The sequence below is a fragment of the Schistocerca cancellata genome, chromosome 2, assembly GCF_023864275.1.
Source record: "Schistocerca cancellata isolate TAMUIC-IGC-003103 chromosome 2, iqSchCanc2.1, whole genome shotgun sequence".
Taxonomy (NCBI): domain Eukaryota; kingdom Metazoa; phylum Arthropoda; class Insecta; order Orthoptera; family Acrididae; genus Schistocerca; species Schistocerca cancellata.
In genome coordinates, this window is record NC_064627.1 from 146,435,087 (window position 1) to 146,455,823 (window position 20,737).

At 45.8% G+C, this 20,737-nt stretch overlaps 2 protein-coding genes across 2 annotated transcripts in view; both read right to left on the reverse strand.

The window, feature by feature from the left end:
- LOC126161440 (phosphoinositide 3-kinase adapter protein 1) overlaps nt 1-17,122 on the reverse strand; it is a 486,142-nt gene extending 469,020 nt beyond the window's left edge. Inside the window, exon 1 of the mRNA XM_049917245.1 lies at nt 17,005-17,122. The gene's annotated coding sequence lies outside the window, so the exon portion shown is untranslated. The remainder of the gene's footprint in view (nt 1-17,004) is intronic.
- The window catches only part of LOC126152024 (translation initiation factor IF-2-like), a 29,515-nt gene continuing 10,430 nt past the window's right edge, over nt 1,653-20,737 (reverse strand). Inside the window, exons 3-4 of the mRNA XM_049915980.1 lie at nt 17,005-17,200; nt 1,653-1,801 (exon numbers count right to left, since the gene is read on the reverse strand). Of these exons, the coding sequence (XP_049771937.1) occupies nt 1,653-1,801; nt 17,005-17,200 (345 nt within the window). The remainder of the gene's footprint in view (nt 1,802-17,004; nt 17,201-20,737) is intronic.

Below are 20,737 nucleotides of genomic sequence, written 5' to 3' on the forward strand. Positions count from 1 at the left end.
CCAGTGTAGCAGGACTGACACTCACACTATGTGATTTTTATAAACCCCACTTTTTGTGATGGCTGGTTGATTGTCTTTTGCATTAAACAGGCAACTGGGGGACATGGAAAAACATAGGGAAACCCTTTGCAATTAAAATGTTACTTATCCTGTTTTATGTCTTCCCTATAAAAGGTAATCTGCACCATTTCTTTTGTGTTTTTCTTTGGGGACAGTAGGGACCCGGCTTGCTTCTTCATCTTTTTACCTAGAATTTTATCAATGATGTTGGGGTTGAATTCATTATTTGTGGCTATTGTTTTTATTGCATTAAGTTCCTGGTCAAAGTCCTCTTGGGACATAGGGATGGAAAGGAGACGATGGATCACCTGGTGAAATGCTGCTTGTTTATAGCCTGTAGGATGTTGAGTGGAAGCCGGGATGAATGGGTAGTGAAGAATTCTTTTCGATAAATTTCAAATTTATGGTCACTGTCTTCTACCTTTAAGTTAACGTCCAGGAAATTTATGCTGGAACGCCCCCCATCTCCCCCCCTCCCCCCAACTCGTTGCTGACCTTTATGTTAGTGTGGCACTGCTTCATATTTTCCACAAATTTGTGGAGTTATCTATTGGAACCTTTCCACATACAAAGAATATCACCTACGTATCTGTACCAATACACAACATGTTATGCCAGTGGTTCCCTCTTGCGAAAATCAATCTCTCACTTGTCCATGAACATTTCTGCTGGTAAGGCGGATAGAGGTGAGCCCACCAGACCATCTGCTTGCTGATAATTGCTTCTTTCTATCCCAATGTCACAAGAAGAAGGAACTTAATACAATAAAAACTAGCCACAAATAATGAAATTAACCCCAGTATCACTCTAGGTAAGAAGATGAAGAAGCAACCCAGGTCCTTGCTATCCCCAATGAAAAACAGAGACAAACTGGAAAAGAAAAGGTTCAGATTACCTTTTATAGGGAAAACATCAAATAGAATAAGTAACATTTTGAGCTGGCCGCGGTGGCCGAGCGGTTCTAGGCGCTTCAGTCCGAAACCGCGTGACTGCTACGGTCGCAGGTTCGAGTCCTGCCGCGGGCATGGATGTGTGTCACGTCCTAAGGTTAGTTAGGTTTAAGTAGTTCTAAGTTCTAGGGGACTGATGACCTCAGATGATAAGTCCCATAGTACTCAGAGCCATTTTTTGAAGTAACATTTTGAAGACAAAGGATTTCTCCGTGTTTTTCTGTGTCCCCAGTTGCTTGTTATCAGACGTCTTGAGACGTCCCTGGTCTTAGTTCAACTACGGTTGTTGCTTTGCGTCCCCATTTCAGAATCACGACATCAACAGTAGACTCGAGCAGCTTTAGAAGAATTGAAAGGTACCTGACGGATTTGTTACAGAGGTGACACGCAGTGACTAGCCGACATTCTAAGTCGCTGAACATTCCTGACCGAACCATTGTTGTTACTGATTCTCTTCTAAAACAGCACAACATTCCCCGCCTCCTTTTAATCTGTGTCGTCTAGTGACCAATTCGGCATTCCATACCGGTGTCCGTACTCTTTCGATCAGATAGTGTACTTTATTCTCGGTGAATACCGATACGAGGCTCACCACAGAGTCCGCAAAAGGTGCCTGTGCGCCAAGCGGCTGGACGCTGCTGCCTACGGAGCCAGTGGTTCCTGAGCAAGGCCGAAGACAGCGTTCCGCCATGCATACTTTTCGTTGTAGAAATATACACCATTAGCCGCTATTTTTGAAGAATTTATTTGGTCCACTAGTTTCAACTCCTCAGTAGGGTCTTCGTCAGGCTCTTATATGGTTACAAAAAGATAGTTAAAACAGTTAAGAGTAAAGCAAGTTTAGTAATAGAATAAAAGTGTTACGAACTAAAAATAATATGCACTACAGCAGTTCATAGACATAAGATATAAGGACCTCAGGGCTGTTAAGAAAACTATGGAACACACTGGTGTCATGTAACAGGATGTACCAAACCTATGATTTTATTTTTGACTTTTTACTAAATCTATTTCATCACTTGGGCTTCGTAGGTTTGCTATGTCTCATTGTAATGACATCATTGTGTTCCATAATTGACTATAAAGCACTGTCGTGCATACTATTTTTAGTTCATAATTACTTACTTGTATCGATTTGATATAACACTTTTGATGTATTATTGTACTTAATTTATACTTTATTGTTTTAACTGTTTTTGAAACCATAAATGGACCCGAAGAAGACCCCACTGAGGCATTTAAACTATTAACTTACATAAAGTTCTCAAAAATAACAGCTGATGGTATATATTTCTACAACAGTTCGACCAGCCGCTGTTCCTCACTCTATGTTTCTATCATGGATTTACAATTACACTACTGGTCATTAAAACTGCTACACCACGAACATGACGTGCTACACATGCGAAATTTAACCGACAGGAAGAAGATGCCCTGATATGCAAATGATTAGCTTTTCAGAGCATTCACACAAGGTTGGCGCCGCTGGTGACACCTACAACGTTCTGACTTGAGGAAAGTTTCCAACCGTATTCTCATACACAAACATCAGTTGACCGGCGTTGCCTGGTGAAACGTTGTTGTGATGTATAAGGAGGAGAAATGTGTACCATCACGTTTCCGACTTTGATAAAGGTCGGATTGTAGCCTATCGCGATTGCGGTTTATCGTATCGCGACATTGCTGCTTGCGTTGGTCGAGATCCAATGACTGTTAGCAGAGTATGGAATCGGTGGCTTCAGGAGGGATCCCAACGGTCTCGTACCACTAGCAGTCGAGATGAGATCAGCATTCAGCATGGCTGTAACGGATCGTGGGCCGCGGTGGTCTAGCGGTTCTAGGCGCTCAGTCCGGAACCGCGCGACTGCTACGGTCGCAGGTTCGAATCCTGCCTCGGGCATGGATGTGAGTGATGTCCTTAGGTTAGTTAGGTTTAAGTAGTTCTAAGTTCTAGGGGACTGATGACCTCAGATGTTCAGTCCCATAGTGCTCAGAGCCATCTGAACGGATCGTGCAGCCACGTTTCGTGCCCTGAGTCAACAGATGGGGACGTTTGCAAGACACCAATCATCTGCACGAACAGTTCGACGACGTTTGCAGCCGCATAGACTATCAGCTTGGAATGGTTCGAATGGCTCTGAGCACTATGGGACCTAACAGCTGAGGTCATCAGTCCCCCTAAGGACATCATACACATCCATGCCTGAGGCAGCATTCGAACCTGCGACCGTAGCGGTAGCGCAGTTCCAGAATGTACCGCCTAGAGCCGCTGGGCCACAGCGGCCGACCATCAGCTCGGAGACCATGGCTTCAGTTACCCTTGACGCTGCATAAGGAGCCCCTGCGATGGTGTACTCAACGACAAACCTGGGTGCACGAATGGCAAAACGTCATTTTTTTTTCGGATGAATCCAGGTTCTGTTTCCAGCATCATGATGGTCGCATCCGTGTTTGGCGACATCGCGGTGAACGCACATTGGAAGCGTGTATTCGTCATCGCCGTACTGGCGTATCACCCGGCGTAATGGTATGGGGTGCCATTGGTTACACGTCTCGGTCACCTCTTGTTCGCATTGTCGGCACTTTGAACAGTGGACGTTACATTTCAGATGTGTTACGACCAGTGTCTCTACCCTTCATTGATCCCTGCGAAACCCCACATTTCAGCAGGATAATGCACGACCGCATGTTGCAGGTCCTGTACGGGCCTTTCTGGATACAGAAAATGTTCGACTGCTGCCCTGGCCAGCACATTCTCCAGATCTCTCACCAATTGAAAACGTCTCGTCAATGGTGGCAGAGCAACTAGCTTGTCACAATACGCCAGTCACTACTCTTGATGAACTGTGGTATCGTGTTGAAGCTGCATGGGCAGCTGTACCTGTACACGCCATCCAAGCTCTGTTTGACTCAACGCCCAGGCGTATCAAGGCCGTTATTACGCTCAGAGGTGGTTGTTCTGGGTACTGATTTCTCAGGATCTATGCACCCAAATTGCGTGAAAATGTAATCACATGTCAGTTCTAGTATAATATATTTGTCCAATGAATACCCGTTTATAATCTGCATTTCTTCCTGGTGTAGCAATTTTAGTGGCCAGTGGTGTACATACCTCTCACTATCCAGCCGGATGAATACAGCGTGCTGAGGGTCCGCTTATTATAGGGACTCGTTTTTTTCTTCAGTCAATAAATGCAACGAAAACTACACAGCTCTAGAAACGACGACGACTGGCCACTAACGTTGCACAACTGGTGCTTGTGTCTTGCGCATCAGAGACTTCTCGGCGGGGTCGCAGAGGATACGTTTTGGTAGTAAAGTGAGAAATCATCCTCAGGCGCAGCTTAGCGTCGGGGCGCTTACAACAGCACGCTGCTCACTATTTCGCGCAGATAAGTCGCCTCCGCGAGGCAGGCATTGTCCGCGCATTCCGGCACGCGGGGCGCGGCGTGTGTCTGAAATGAAGAGGTGCCGGTTTTGCTCGCGGAATCCGCCGGGAGGGGGTGGGGGGGCACGCGGCAAGCGCGGTGTTAAGCGCCGGCGGCTCCGCTCAAATTCGGCGGCAACCCTCCCAGCCCCCCCCCCCCCTCCCCCAGCAGGGATTAGCACACAAAAGGCCGCGCTGCGCCGCCGGCATTGTGTATGACTGAGCGTCTGCCCCAGCCAGCCAACCAACGACGGGCCGGTGCCTTGCGAACACCTCGGAACACCTCGGCCCCTGTATTGCGATCGTGCCACGACAAGGCCCAGTAAGATGGGAGCGGGGTTAGGGGTACGGCAAGAGGAAAGCGGCACCTACCCATATGCGCAGCACGAGTAACGGTGCCGTCTCATAGTTGTTCTCTAAGATCACAGGTAATAAAGACTACGGTTCTATAGTGTTGGTACAGTATACAGGGTGTTTATAAATGGATCTCGGGGTTTTAACGCTTTATAATATTTAATACATTAATCTTACAGTTATAAATGATATGTCAAATGAAAGAACAACTCAAACAGTTTTAATTTTAATTTTAGTAATCAACAACCTTAGTTGCACCGGTTACCTAGAATTTACCTAGGTTTCAGTCGGGATAACCCAACCTTCTTCAGAATAACAATAACTACTGCAACCTTCTTCAGAATAACAATAACTACTATTTGTCCATTGTGGACATTGTCAAGTTAAAACTACAAATCCATAAATTATCTGATATTTCGTTTTGTACGCCTTTGGAAGTGTTGAACCAAATGACTGACAAAGCAACAAAAACAGGACTAGTTCTGTCGTTTCTAAAAAACAAAAAACAGTCAATACAATGTTTTCTAACTGGTGTTACCAATGGCCAAATTTGAAATGATAATTCATTGCATTAATATTGCGAATTAAAAATTTCATTAATTGTACTGTGACATCTATAATAGTCATACAAGTGGTTCGATTCTTTAGATCAATACTCAAGTTTAGTTATACACGAGAAAAAACGAATTGCCGGCTCCACTGCGCATACAGCATAATGACAGAAGCTCTGCTTTTTACTCTCCATGTTTGTTTCACACCTTAACACGGCAGAGAGAAAGGCGCTTCTCGGTCTGTATGTATCTATGGTCGTAAGTACGGCAATGTTGGTAGTTTAGACTCAGGTGTTGGCACTATCTGACACGCTTACAAACTGCTGCAGCTTCTCTGGCGCAGGGGTATTATGTTCACCACCACAGCAGGGATATATCGAAGAGGAAGTTAGCCAATTCTATAGCCTGTTCAGGAGTTTTAATTTGTTAAACACACTAATATTTTAGTTTGGTTTATATTAGAACATAGTGGTGCCAGACATCGGCTATCCGTCGCTTATTGGGTTTAAAAGACCACATTATTACGTACTGGTAATAATATAGTTACATTATAATTAGAAATTTGGAATACAACAAGTGGAATCGTTGACCATAATACATCACTAAATAAAACTTGGGAAAAAAAGTTACCATTTGTGTGTGTGAATATGTGTAAATTTAAGATTTTAGGTTGCGAGGCAACATACGTTTCATTACTTCTGATAACTCTGACAGTGAAATACATGTACCTGTTTTGTATTTCTTACGATTGTACGATAACCAAGTTCCGGAGGTGGTAGTATGGACCAAAACAAGAAAAAGTCCGGAAAGCATCGCCTCTGAAATGCGCATCTTAGGTGCTGTAAGCACTTGTTCAATAGAGATGTGTTTCAGAATAGCGAACACGAACGAGCCATCATAGCGCCTCAGGTATGCATTTTTTAGCCCGTTTCTACTAGACTTCTTTTCCTTGATTTGGTCCATACTATCACCTCTGAATGTGTCCTACGGTGCAATGTTAGCAACAACAGTACCGGTATATGTATTCTACTGTCGAAGGTATCTGAACGATTTTCACTTATAACTTTCAACTCGGTCCTTTCCGCATAGCGGTCCCTTGCCTCAAACTGACACATTTACCCTTCTCCATAATTAATTTGTAGTATCATCACGCAATCATCCTTATTACTCGCTATTTGTGTCGCTAAACAGGCGCGACGTAATAAAGTTTGTAAGTAGGCTGTTTAGGTTTTTATGTTGGTGACGTCACGTAGCGCTTGCTATGAAAATCACTGGCTGTGCTGTGTGCAGTCTGTGGCTGGTTGGCATTGTTGGAATATTCGCCATTGTAGTGTTGGGCAGTTGGATGTGAACAGCGCGTAGCATTGCGCAGTTGGAGGTGAGCCTCCAGCAGTGGTGGATGTGGGGAGTGAGATGGCGGAGTTTTGAGAGCGGATGATCTGGACGTGTGTCCATCAGAGACAGTAAATTTGTAAGACTGGATGTCATCAACTGATTATATATATTATACTTTTGAACGCTATTAAGGTAAATACATTGTTTGTTCTCTATCAAAATCTTTCATTTGCTAACTATGCCTATGAGTAGTTAGTGCCTTCAGTAGTTAGAATCTTTTATTTAGCTGGCAGTAGTGGCGCTCACTGTATTGCAGTAGTTCGAGTAACGAAGATTTTTGTGAGGTAAGTGATTCATGAAAGGTATAGATTATTGTTAGTCAGGGCCATTCTTTTGTAGGGATTTTTGAAAGTCAGATTGCGTTGCGCAAAAAATACTGTGCGTCAGTTTAGTGTTGATCAGAATAGGTAAAGAGCGAAATGTCTGAGTACGTTCAGTTCTGCTCAGCTGTTTGAAAATCAAATAATGTAAGGGGTTTACCAGCACAGTAATTCATAAATTTTTCTGAGGGGACGTTTCAAGTTAGTAAAAGATTATAACACAGTATGTGACTGTATCTCTCGCACATTACTTCCGGCCACAGATTCTTCTCTGCTGATATCAAAGACAGTTCTGTAACTTGTCATCCTTGCGACATAGTACGAAATACTATTCTCCCGATTCACTAGATGACAACTAGAGAAGGCGTCTGCTGTTAGCAGTCGCCGCTGTGTCCCGTGGCAACACGTTACGGCATTCCACACAACCTGGCACCAGACTGAGTAAATATTTTGGGCAGTTATCATTCCGGCACAATATTGACTGCTTCCTGTTTGCGCGCCAATGTCCGACACATAGATATCGGGACAGTGGCGCGCCTACCACTGCAAGCAGCAGATTCAGTCTCCGCCAGATATCTTGAGCACAGGTCGGGCACTTAACTAAAAGCGAAGCCGCGCGCATTGTCGGGAGGTGAGAATGGCCCACACACACACACACACACACACACACACACACACACGCTGTTACGTCCGTAACGATGCGTTAAGGGGAGGTTCTAGTCGAGAGGCACGAAAAATGGGTGAAGTTCAGAATTTTTTTCATACAATAATTTTTTTATTAAGCTAGAGTTCTATCACATTATTATGCAGACATTCGTGTATGAATTTTTTTATTTATTAGCAAATTAAAAATGGCGGCTGCACCCCGTGCGCCTCCCGGCCTCCCGGCGCGTCCTGGTTTGTGTGAAGCGTTGTACAGACTCTTGGCCATTTCTGAATCCCACAAAAATCTAAAATACTTAAACAAGAATGAATCTGATGGGACCATCCCGATGAGGTTTTAAAAGAACCTCGGAAACGAGTGGCAACTGTTTTAAAAACAAATTCTTGATATGTTTTTCCAGGTTCAGATGTTCAAAAAAATATTTAAAATTGTAATTAAAAAAAAGCTCTCCCTAAGGCCCGCTAAATTGAGTTATGTTTCATTTAAAAAATCACATGAACCGGTTAATTTGTCGAAGCTCTAGAGCGCTTCGTGCGCTGAGTTTCGAGACAATTGCTTCTGAAGTTTGGAGTAAAAAAAATACTTGTTTAAAAACTTGGGGTTGATTCGAGATCCCAGGACCATATAGAGTCATTCTTACTCTTCATCAAACGTGCTGTGGTTCTGCATTGGGTGCTGTATTTTTTCAGTCCAGGCTCTTTTAACAAACGGACATCCTTTGGCCCGCAGTGGCCACACGTTTCCTGTCAGGTAACTCCGCTAGCTTTTTGCTGTTCCCCCCTAAGACGATTCCTAGCACATTCATTGTTTTCAGAATAGAGGGATAACCTTCGCTGAATAGATCGGCAGCTATACAGGGTGAGTCACCTAACGTTACCGCTGGATATATTTCGTAAACCACATCAAATACTGACGAACCGATTCCACAGACCGAACGTGAGGAGAGGGGCTAGTGTAATTGGTTAATACAAACCATACAGAAATGCACGGAAGTATGTTTTTTAACACAAACCTACGTTTTTTTAAATGGAACCCCGTTAGTTTTGTTAGCACATCTGAACATATAAACAAATACGTAATCAGTGCCGTTTGTTGCATTGTAAAATGTTAATTACATCCGGAGATATTGTAACCTAAATTTGACGCTTGAAACCTCCGACGTTCAGTTGCATGTTGTAACAAACACGGGCCACTGTCGGCGAGTAGCATCTGCAGGGACATGTTTACGATGACGACCGTGTTTACGAGTGTGGCTGTAGTGCACTGTTGTGGTTTCGTCTAGCTGTCGCAGTGTCCGCATGTAGCGCTTGTTGCTATTGTTATTCTGCATTCGTCTCCACATGCAGACCAACTGTAGTACACCGTGTTACCAGACGTCTGTGATAGTGTAGTGTTGTAGGAACTGTGACCATGGTGTATTCGAACTCTGAAAAGGCGTAGATGATACTCATCTATGGCGAGTGTCGAGGAAATGCAGCTGAAGCCTGCAGGGTGTATGCAGAACGGTACCCGGACAGAGAGCATCCAACGTGCCGCACATTGCAAAACATCTACCGCCAACTGTATGCGACAGGTATGGTCGTAGCACGCAAACGGGTCCGTAACAGGCCCGTCACAGGAGGAGCGGGTGCAGTTGGTGTGTTAGCTGCTGTTGCCATGAACCCACACATGAGTACACGGGACATTGCGAGAGCCGGTGGACTGAGTCAAAGTAGTGTCACGCGCATACTGCATCGTCACCGCTTTCACCCGTTTCATGTGTCGCTACATCAGCAATTACATGGTGGTGACTTTAATCATCGAGTGCAATTCTGTCAATGGGCATTAACAGAGAATGCGTTGCAGTTCTACCTGGTTACCGATGAAGCGGGTTTCACAAACCACGTGGCAGTGAATCTACGGAACATGCATTACTGGTCCGTGGACAATCCTCGCTGGCTCAGACAGGTAAGCTATGCGACCGTGGACTGTAAATGTATGGTGCGGAATCATTGGCGACCACCTCATTGGTCCTCACTTCATTGCAGGAGTCCAAACAGCTGCAACATACATCACGTTTCTACAGAATGATCTGCCAACGTTGCTCGAAAATGTCCCACTGGAAACGCGTCGACGTATGTGGTATCAGCATGATGGTGCACCTGCACATTCCGCAATTAACACTAGGCTGACCCTTGACAGGATGTTCGACGAGCGTTTCATAGGACGTGGAGGACGCATAAATTGGCCAGCCCGTTCTCCTGATCTTACACCTCTGGACTTCTTTCTGTGGGGTACGTTAAAGGAGAATGTGTACCGTGATGTGCCTACAACCCCAGATGATATGAAACAACGTATTGTGGCAGCCTGCGGCGACATTACACCAGATGTACTGCAGCGTGTACGACATTCATTGCGCCAGAGATTGCAATTGTGTGCAGCAAATGATGGCCACCACATTGAACATCTATTGGCCTGACATGTCGTGACACACTCTATTCCACTCCGTAATTAAAAACGGAAACCACGTGTGTACGTGTACCTCACCCCTCATGGTAATGTACATGTGCGTCAGTGAAAAAGACCAATAAAAAGGTGTTAGCATGTGGACGTAATGTGCTGTTCCAGTCTCTTCTGTACCGAAGGTCCATCACCGTTCCCTTTGGATCCCTACGTAATTCGGTGCTCTCTGATACACACGATCGAACAGTGGAGGAGTGGAGATCGCTTTTTTTTCTCTCTTATTTTAAATCCCCTTAGGAAAATGGAACTAAAAAAAAAGAAACTAAGTGCCACCGCCTCTTTTCATCCTATAACAAATAAATCTGGTCCAGTTCAGGCGTTGGCTCCTGACTAAACCGACCCCAGAGAGCTGCCTATATACCAGGGGAAATATGGGAATTCAAGGTTAGGGCTATCCGTACAAACAAAACAAAATCTTCCTTTTTCTGAATTTTTTGTTTATTTTTGTTGTGTAATTGATGAGAGGCCTTCTGCGCCCCGCTGTTGAGTGACGTCTTCTCGAAATTGATGTGTTCCATTCAATTGTTCAGAAATGTTCATTGGTTCAAACAGGAAATCTTCTTCTCTCTTGGCTCAACACATTCCAGCTGCGAGGCGTGTCGTGGAAAGCACTCCCAAGGAGGTTCGAGAAAAATTGTCTGTATTTTGGGTGATGGACAACGACATAATGACGGTCATTGAGGTACGTTCAAAAATCGAGTACAGAGTCTACAGTTTGTCCAAATAGGTAGTAAATGGTATGTCCGCGAATCCAATTCACAGCATTGGTCTTTGTCCGAGGAAAACAGTCACGTTCCGGAAATATTAATGAAAGGGGAGTAATCCGATACGGAATGTCCCGCGTTAGAAAAGCCACAATACGAATCACTCAGCTATCAGGGTGGACTGCTTTATGTTGGGTAAATATAAATATGTTCACTGTCAAGAGTAAGTTTGTTTGATTTGGTGAACTTTTGTAAGCTGATGTCGTTACTGACTGGGCACGTACCTTCCCTTTTTCTCTTATTACATGTTCACGGATATTGAAGTTTTTATCTATGCATACCACAGACAGAAACAATGTGACTAGCATACGGACAAGGGAGGAAATGTGCGTTTGAATACAGCTAACGTAGGAATTTTAAGTGCGTCCATTTTCGTGAAGAAACTGTTTGGGTTGCGAGCCAAATAAAGGCGAAAACTGCCGCCGTAGAGCGCCGAGGGCGCAAAAATCACGTTAACCAGACCGTTCCGTGCTGTGCCGTGTGGCGCTGCGTCACGTGACTCATTACATCTCGTCTGCGTGCCGGTCAATGTTAGCCGCCTAGTCTCTTCCACCGACGGCTCTAATTAGATCCAGCAGCGCGAGTTGTATTACAAGTCAGAACAGTGTATCAACGGTATATTCAATTGAACACTCTTACAAGAACAAAGTGCTAACTGTTAGGGGACAGAGACAGTAATAAATATATGTCATCTATGTAGACAAGGGCTGCTTGTAAATTTAATTATTCTAACTTGAAGAGGCTTAATAAAGTGAACTATTAACGCTGCATGTGTCTCGTAGTATCTGCTCGACCTCCTCCTCAACTAAATTTAGGAAAGCTAAAACGTCACTACTGTTTCAAACGATCTCAACAACCCAGTGATTAAAATTCTTGTGGGTATCATGCCGCGTCATTTCTAAAAACTAACAACAACAATAAACTAAAACCGACGTTTCGGCCGAATTGCAACGGCCTTCCTCAGGGCACGACTGGTTTTGCATGGGGATAGGTGCTTCTATTAATTACAGACTATCATAAGAAAGGTAGCTAAAACCAAAGGGAGCAGAACACGAGAAGAAGGCAAACAAGAGAAGCTTTCACTGGTACACGTACCATATGTAAAAGACGTCAGTGAAAGGCTAGGGAACGTCCTTCGCCGACGAGGTTTCAAACCGATTTTTCGAAGCAGTCACAGGGTCCACGAAATGATAGGCTCCACCAAGGATGTAGTCAACAATCTTAACACTGCAGGTGTTTACGAACTACGGTGTGAGTGCGGAGCTACCTACATAGGAGAAACGGGGAGACGTGTCAGCTTACGAGTAGCAGAACATGAACGCTACGTACGATTACAACAACATAATAAATCGGCGATAGCGGAAAACGACCGTGACTGTGGACAACCTATCAGGTTCCAGGAAGCCCGACTACTGGCGAAAGAATCGTGGATGCGAGAACGCAAAATACGGGAGGCGATCGAAATTATTAATCAGCCTGACAACATCAACAGAGAAGATGGCTACAAACTCCCGGCGTCCTGGCTGCCGGCCATCCCAGCCCAACGGGCCGCGAGCGGTCGCGGGGCAGAAGAGCCACGGGACACGGACGTATCTGCACAAACAGCTGTAGAGCAACTGTCAGGCCACTTCCGCGCACACCAGGAGGAATACTTGCCGACCAGAAGCCGAACGCTGATTGGCGGACAGCTACCAATCGTTGACGACATGGACATCCACGAATAGCCTCTTTCCTTCCACCTTCCCTTACGCCATGACTAGCCGATCATATTAGAGGGCCAATTAAAAGTTTTACAACAGTGACGTCAGACATCGATAGTCTGTAATAAATTGAAGCACCTATCCCCATGCAAAACCGGTCGTGCCCTGAGGAAGGCCGTTTCAATTCGGCCGAAACGTCGGTTTTAGTTTATTATTGTTGTTAGTTTTTAGCAATGACGCGGCATAATACCCAGAAGAATTTTAATCACTATGACACCGGCCGCGGAAGCCTACGTTCTTATATCTCAACAACAACCTTGTAGGTAGGGCAACCACATCTATGAGTAGTCATCTTGGGTATTAATAACCGCTTTAGCTGTACTTAGCCATTTGTTATTGGGTGACTACTGGTTTCGTAGCACTAAAAACCACGTCTTCGGGTGAGCATACGATTAAAACATTACAGCGGAAAAGCTCGGAAGCTTTTTACCCAACATTCGTTGTCCGTCAGAATAAAACACCACTAAAAGGCGGTATGTTATAGAATAAAACATCCGGATTCCAATATAATGAATGTGCCCACTTCTCCGATCTATACTGCATTGCGACCAGGGGACGCAGCCGCATGCTCTGACATATGGTTCAAATGGTTCAAAAATGGTTCAAATGGCTCTGAGCACTATGGGACTTAACATCTGAGGTCATCAGTCCCCCAGACTTAGAACTACTTAAACCTAACCAACCTAAGGACATCACAGACATCCATGCCCGAGGCAGGACTCGAATCTGCGCTCGTAGCATCAGCGCGGTTGCGAACTGAAGCTGCTGGAATTGTTCGGCCACAGCGGCCGGCGCTCTGTCATACTGACGGCAAGGAAGTAGTGATCCAATAATAAAGGACTAAACGAAGATGAAGCGGCTATTAATACCCAACATTCCCTTAATGAATTCCTTGTGTCTCTGTGAGGAACAACTACAAATTTCTGGTATGGAGAGCTGTATTGATGACAATCGCACCTTAAACAATCAGACTCGATTCCATATGGAACGATTGTAGTCAGCGATTGTGTTTATTTGAAGTTGAGAAAATGTATAGCAATCAGTCGTTAGTAATCTGTTTATTGCAGGTACAGATTTCAAGCACTCTTTGGCGTACTAATTATAGCGATACATAGGATGAAATCTTGATCTGCAATACACAAATTATTAGCGAGTGATTGCCGTGCATCACTCAACGGGGCTTTAAAGAGTACATAATCAAAGTTCTTCATATAGCCAAAAAGAGACGGTTTGTAACTGGTATGAAGTCTCTGATATTGAAATTAATGTTACAAGATCTATAACCAATCGAGTGACATCATTCTGCTGAAGCTCTGAAAAAATCATATAACTAGAATCTGCGAGTGGAAGTTTCGGAGGCAGTTTGTTTGTTTAGCAAAAAGAACGCATCCACAGAGCCCGATTTCTCCTTTTCTCCCTATTTTCTCGTTTAATGCAGGGTCAGGAGACCAACACTCACGTTGCAGATCGCATCCATCTATTTTACGGGAACACCATGGCTCGAGTAATCGACGACGAGCAGCAAGAACCGCTACGTTAAAAGACTGGTAGAGCGAGGACTCGATCTTCAAATCTGAGCTTAAGGTTCGGAAATGAGGTTCATGAACGATTTTATTATGTTTTTCTGGAATTTTTGTTAATTTAGGAAGTGAATTGATTATCAACAATCATTCTATGGAATTTATTCTTAGGGTAGGGGACGGGTGAAGGTCCGATTTTTGTGTCGGATTTCTTGAGCTTGTTGCAATATTGTTAGCCTTCAAAGTGTGCTTGTTACCCAATATCTCACTAATTGAAATCAGATCGCATTGTTGTTCAGTCAGAGGTCAAAATACTTTTACAAGGAGGGGAATGTTTTCAGGAAATCAGTATCGGAGTCATAACCGTTATACACTAACGTTTAAGCATAACAGGAAGTAATGGATTTCAACCTTAACCTGCAGCTTGACGTAAGCATAACAGTTTCGTTAGAAGTTCGCTGTAAACGATTTATTCGGCCAGCGTCTGAGCCGCCAATGGTTTAACAATGATAAATTCTGAAACAACAGTAGCGTGACATCTTAATGGTGAAAACTTAAAACGCGACCCTGGTATACATCCGCAATCGCGAATTACGAGGGCTATTCGGAAAGTAAGGTCCGACCGATCACGAAATGGAAACTACTACGAAAATTAAAAATGTTTTATTTGCGACAGTTAGCTACAACTTCCAAGCTACTTCTATACATAGTCACCGCTCCGACTTAGAAATTTGTCGTAGCGTTGAACAAATTTTCTTTTACCCTCGTCATACAAGCCAGCCACCTGCGTTTCTCACCACTTCTCTACGCTGGTGCACAACTCGCTGTCTATGTCAAAATGTTTTCTTAATAGCCAGCTGTTCATGTGAGCATTAATGAAACTCGGGAGGAGCCAATTAGGAGTAGTCAAACATTTCCCATCGAAAACGCTGCAGGAGCATCTTCATTCCCCCAGCAGAGTGTGGCCGAGAATTGTCTTGAAGATCGAAACGCATGACAGCTACACTATTGGCCATTAAAATTTCTACACCAAGAAGAAATGCAGATGATAAACAGGTATCCATTGTGCAAATACATTAAATTAGAACTGACATGTGATTACATTTTCACGCAATTTGGGTACATAGATGCTGAGAAATCAGTACCAAGAACAACCACCTCTGGCTGTAATAACGGCCTTGATACGCCTGGGCATTGAGTCAAACAGAGCTTGGATGGCGTGTACAGGTACAGCTGCCCATGCAGCTTCAACACGATACCACAGTTCATCAAGAGTAGTGACTGGCGTATTGTGACGAGCCAGTTGCTCGGCCACCATTCACCAGACATTTTCAGTTGGTGAGAGATCTGGAGAATGTGCTGGCCAGGGCAGCAGTCGAACATTTCCTGTATCCAGAAAGACCCGTACAGGACCTGCAACATGCGGTCGTACATTATCCCGCTGAAATGTAGGGTTTCGCAGGGATCGAATGGAGGTTAGAGCCACGGGACGTAACACATCTGAAATGTAACGTCGACTGCTGGAAGTGCCATCAATGCGAACAAGAGATGACCGAGACGTGTAACCAATGGCAGCCCATACCATCACGTCGGGTGATACGCCAATATGGCGATGAGGAATACACGCTTCCAATGTGTGTTCACCGCGATGTCGCCAAACACGGATGCGACCATCACGATGCTGTAAACAGAACCTGGATTCATCCGAAAAAATGACGTTTTTCCATTCGTGCACCCAGGGTCGTCGTTGAGTACATCATCGCAGGCGCTCCTGTCTGTGATGCAGCGTCAAGGGAAAGCGCAGCTTTGGTCTCCGAGCTGATAGTCCATGCTGCTGCAAACGTCGTCGAACTGTTAGTGCAGATGGTTGTTGTCTTGCAAACGTCCCCATCTGTTGACTCAGGGATCGAGACGTGGTTGCACGATCCGTTACAGCCATGGGGATAGGATGCCTGTCATCTCGACTGCTAGTGATACAAGGCCGTTGGGATGCAGCACGGCGTTCCGTATTACCCTCCTGAACCCACCGATTCCATATTCTGCTAACAGTCATTGGATCTCGATCAATGCAAGCAACAATGTCGCGATACGATAAACCGCAATCGCGATAGGCTACAATGCGACCTTTATCGAAGTCGGAAACGTGATGGTACGCATTGCTCCTCCTTACATGAGGCATCACAACAACGTTTCACCAGACAGCGCCGGTCAACTGCTGTTTGTGTACGACAAATCGGTTGGAAACGTTCCTCATGTCAGTACGTTGTAGGTGTCACGATGGGCACGAACCTCGTGTGAATGGTTTGAAAAGCTAATCATTTGCATATCACAGCATATTCTTCCTGTCGGTTAAATTTTGCGTCTGTAGCACGTCATCTTCGTGGTGTAGCAATTTTAGTGGCCAGTAGTGTATGTGATGTGGGCTCCATAACATCAGGCCCTCATCCTTAGCGGGAGACACTATTGTCCTAGGCATATTTACCTGTTCACTGTGCGCTCAGAACTGAAAGGAGCGACTTGACGCGATCGACGGGTATACAAGAGATACTGTCCAACATATCTGTTCAAAGCTTCATCGGATTTTCAGTGCGGTCTCCATTTCACGCCCGATCGGACCTTGCATTCCGAACAGCCCTCGTTAGTTATTAGAACTGAATGAGCACGGAACGGTGTAAGACAGTGGCGGTTGCGGGTTGAGACGCAGCGCTGCTAGTGGAACGGTAGGCGGGGTACTCACCGGCGGAGCACTTGGGGCACCTGCGGCGGGCGTGCGACGAGCGGCAGTGTTGTCCCGAGCCCTGGCTGGAGCTGGAGCCGGCGCGGTGCGTGCGGCCCCCGCTGGAGGCTGCGCCGGAGGCGGAGGCGGCGGCGGCGGCGGCGGCGGCGGAGGCGGCCTCCTCGTCCGCGGACACGGCCGACGCAGCCGCCGACACCTGCAACAGCCGTCGCCGCTGCCTCAGCGGGTCTGGTTGTGCAGCCGAGCAGCCAGCAGCAGGCAGCGGGCGCTTCCGCCGGCCTCGCCCACGTCGTCACCTGGCGGCTCCACGCGGCGAGGGGGCGCTGACGGCCGCGCTGCACCTTTGTTCCACTGGGACGCTTGCCAGCACGCCCTTCCTGTATATCGCCATTACCCGCGAAAATACACTACGTGCCGGTTTCACTCACCACTCACATACAAGCTGGTGTGTCCGGGAACACGCAAAAAGTATCGAGACTTTCCGTATCGAGTGCTATCATCTCGATACCTTTTTAGTCGATGCTTTTCAGTTGAAACCCTTACTCACATCGCTTCTTTGTTGTAGGATTATTCGACACGTAACCTGCTACACTCATGCTCATAAATTAAGGATAATGCTGATACATAGAGAAACAACGTTCTGCTGGGAGGTTTGCGGGGTGTAAATCACCTCGGGGTACGATACATGCGGTGCATTTGACCTGCGGTCGTCGCATGGTGGCGCTGCCAGCAGTCCACGTACGCAGAAGTATGTTGGTGCATGTCAGTGTACGGTGCAGCGAGTAAGTGTTCAGACGTTTTCAGACGTGCTAATGGTGACTGTGTGTTGAAAATGGCTCAAAGAACACTGATTGATGACGTTATGAAAAGTAGAATACTAGGGCGACTGGAGGCTGGTCAAACACAGCAGGTCGTAGCACAGACCTTCCGTGTGCCATCTCAAGATTATGGCAACGATTCCAGCAGACCAGACCATCAGTGCCCGCAGACGGCCAGGGAGTACTGCAAGTAGCCTTGCTCGGGACCTTACCGCAGCCAGCGGAACGGTTGTATCCAGACACACAGTCTACAGGCGACTGAACAGACATGGTTTATTCGCCCGGAGACCTGCAAGGTACATTCCACTGACCCCTGGTCGCAGGAGACCTGTAAAGCCTGGTGTCAATAACACAGTACACGTTCATTGGAACAGTGGTCCCAGGTTATGTTCATGGACAGGTCCAGTTATAGTCTGAACAGTGATTCTCAACGGGTTTTCATCTGGCGTAAACCAGAAATCAGATACCAACCCCTTAATGTGCTTCAAAGGGACCTGCATGGAGGTCGTGGTTTGATGGTGTAGAATGGGATTATGATTGGTTTTCGTACACCCCTGCATGTCTTTGATAGATGAACTGTAACAGGTCAGGTGTATCGGGACGTCGTTTTGCACCAGTATGTCCATCTTTTCAGGGTGCAGTGGGTCCCACCTTCCTCCCGACGGGTGATAACGCACGACCTCACCGAGCTGCCACCGTGGAGGAGTTCCTTGAAACAGAAGGTATCAGGCGAATGGAGAAGAAATAAAAACTTTGAGGTTCGCCGATGACATTGTAATTCTGTCAGAGACAGCAAAGGACTTGGAAGAGCAGTTGAACGGAATGGACAGTGTCTTGAAAGGAGGATATAAGATGAACATCAACAAAAGCAAAACGAGGATAATGGAATGTAGTCGGATTAAGTCGGGTGATGCTGAGGGAATTAGATTAGGAAATGAGACACTTAAAGTAGTAAAGGAGTTTTTCTATTTGGGGAGCAAAATAACTGATGATGGTCGAAGTAGAGAGGATATAAAATGTAGACTGGCAATGGCAAGGAAAGCGTTTCTCAAGAAGAGGAATTTGTTAACATCGAGTATAGATTTAAATGTCAGGAAGTCATTTGTGAAAGTATTTGTATGGAGTGTAGCCATGTATGGAAGTGAAACATGGACAATAACTAGTTTGGACAAGAAGAGAATAGAAGCTTTCGAAATGTGGTGCTACAGAAGAATGCTGGAGATTAGATGGGTAGATCACATAACTAATGAGGAAGTATTGAATAGGATTGGGGAGAAGAGAAGTTTGTGGCACAACTTGACTAGAAGAAGGGATCGATTGGCAGGACATGTTCTGAGGCATCGAGGGATCACAAATTTAGCATTGGAGGGCAGCGTGGAGGGTAAAAATCGTAGAGAGAGACCAAGAGATGAATACACTAAGCAGGTTCAGAAGGATGTAGGTTGCAGTAGATACTGGGAGATGAAGAAGCTTGCACAGGATAGAGTAGCATGGAGAGCTGCATCAAACCAGTCTCAGGACTGAAGACCACAACAACAACAACATTTTAAGATAAGGCCTTCTGCCTTTTCATTGAAACTCCTCTTATTGCTTAATATGCGACCTCCAGCCTAGTTCCATTAAAACTGAATTGCTAATGCCTTCAGCCGATTAGATTGAAGATTCAGAAAATATTCTTGGGTGAAACCTCCAGAAGAATCTTGAATTTCAATTTTGCTTACGCCTTGTGTCTTCGATTTTGAATGTGGCCTTCAGCCGATCTAAAGTTAATCAGAGGAGGTCGATTAAAGTTTTGGTAATATTGTGTGTTGATAAATAAAGTTTGTATGTTGAGTGCAACTGACAGGAACTCATTTTGGCCCCTTTCCACAACCTAATCCGCTCTGTCCTGCTAGCCCAGGCATTTCACGTATACCCATTTTTTGTGTTTTTTACTAAGATCAGGCGCCTTCAGTGCAGGGGCGGTAGGCCAGGATTGAGAATGAACCAGCTGGTTCGAAAGTAGTCGTCAAACTTATGAACTGCGAGTGTACAGATTGTTAATAAACTCTTCATGAAATATTAAAAAGGTTGCTGCTCCTGCGTAAACATAATGTTGAAACTGAGAAGTCTTGACGTCGTCATGAAGGTCCTCGTTTCCTTGGAAGCACCGCCCGCTTAACGACTTCTTCAAATCGGGGACAAGATGGAAGATACTCGACGGCAGGTCGGGGCGGTACGGCGAGTGATCGAAAATGTCAGACTGAAGTCGCTCAAGGAGCCGTTTGGCTGCACCAGCAATTTGAGGACGGCCGTCGTCATGGATCGGAACAATTCTCGAATTCAGCATACTTATTGTTCTGATTTCAACGCTGAGCCGTGGTAAAAATTGCTGTTTTGAAGAGCGCGCCGCAGCGCGTGGTGTGAAGCAGTCGCCCTCCGTTTCTGGCGGTGGCGCTGCTGTGGCAATCGCAGCTTCGGTGTCTCCCTCTGGTGGGAAAGGGAAATGGTTGCCTGTTCACGTGCATTTAAGGGACGCTATGAGCTCGCCAGTCAGTCAGTCTGGGTCAGTCTCTCGTCCCCAGCTTGCTAGTCTGTCTCTCGTCCGCATTTGTTAGGCAGTTAGTGTCTGTCTGTCGTTCGGAGCGTTCCTATGTTTGTCGTTCGGATCAACCTTTAAAGCGCGCAAAATGAGAGTCTTTCCACTCCGCCAGTAAGACAACTCAGCGAGTGGTCGCCCGGTCCTGCATCTGAGTCTGCGCGTTAGGCCGCCAGTCTGCTCGAGTTTGCTCAGGCAATGGTCATTGGCGGTTGGATCGATCGGTTGGTCGAAAGCGCACTGAGACACAAGATGACTCGTCCGTCTTGAGCGTCGGCGCATGTGAGGTCGCCACGTGAGTCCAGTGGGCCGCGGCGTATAGCGAGGGGTAGTGACT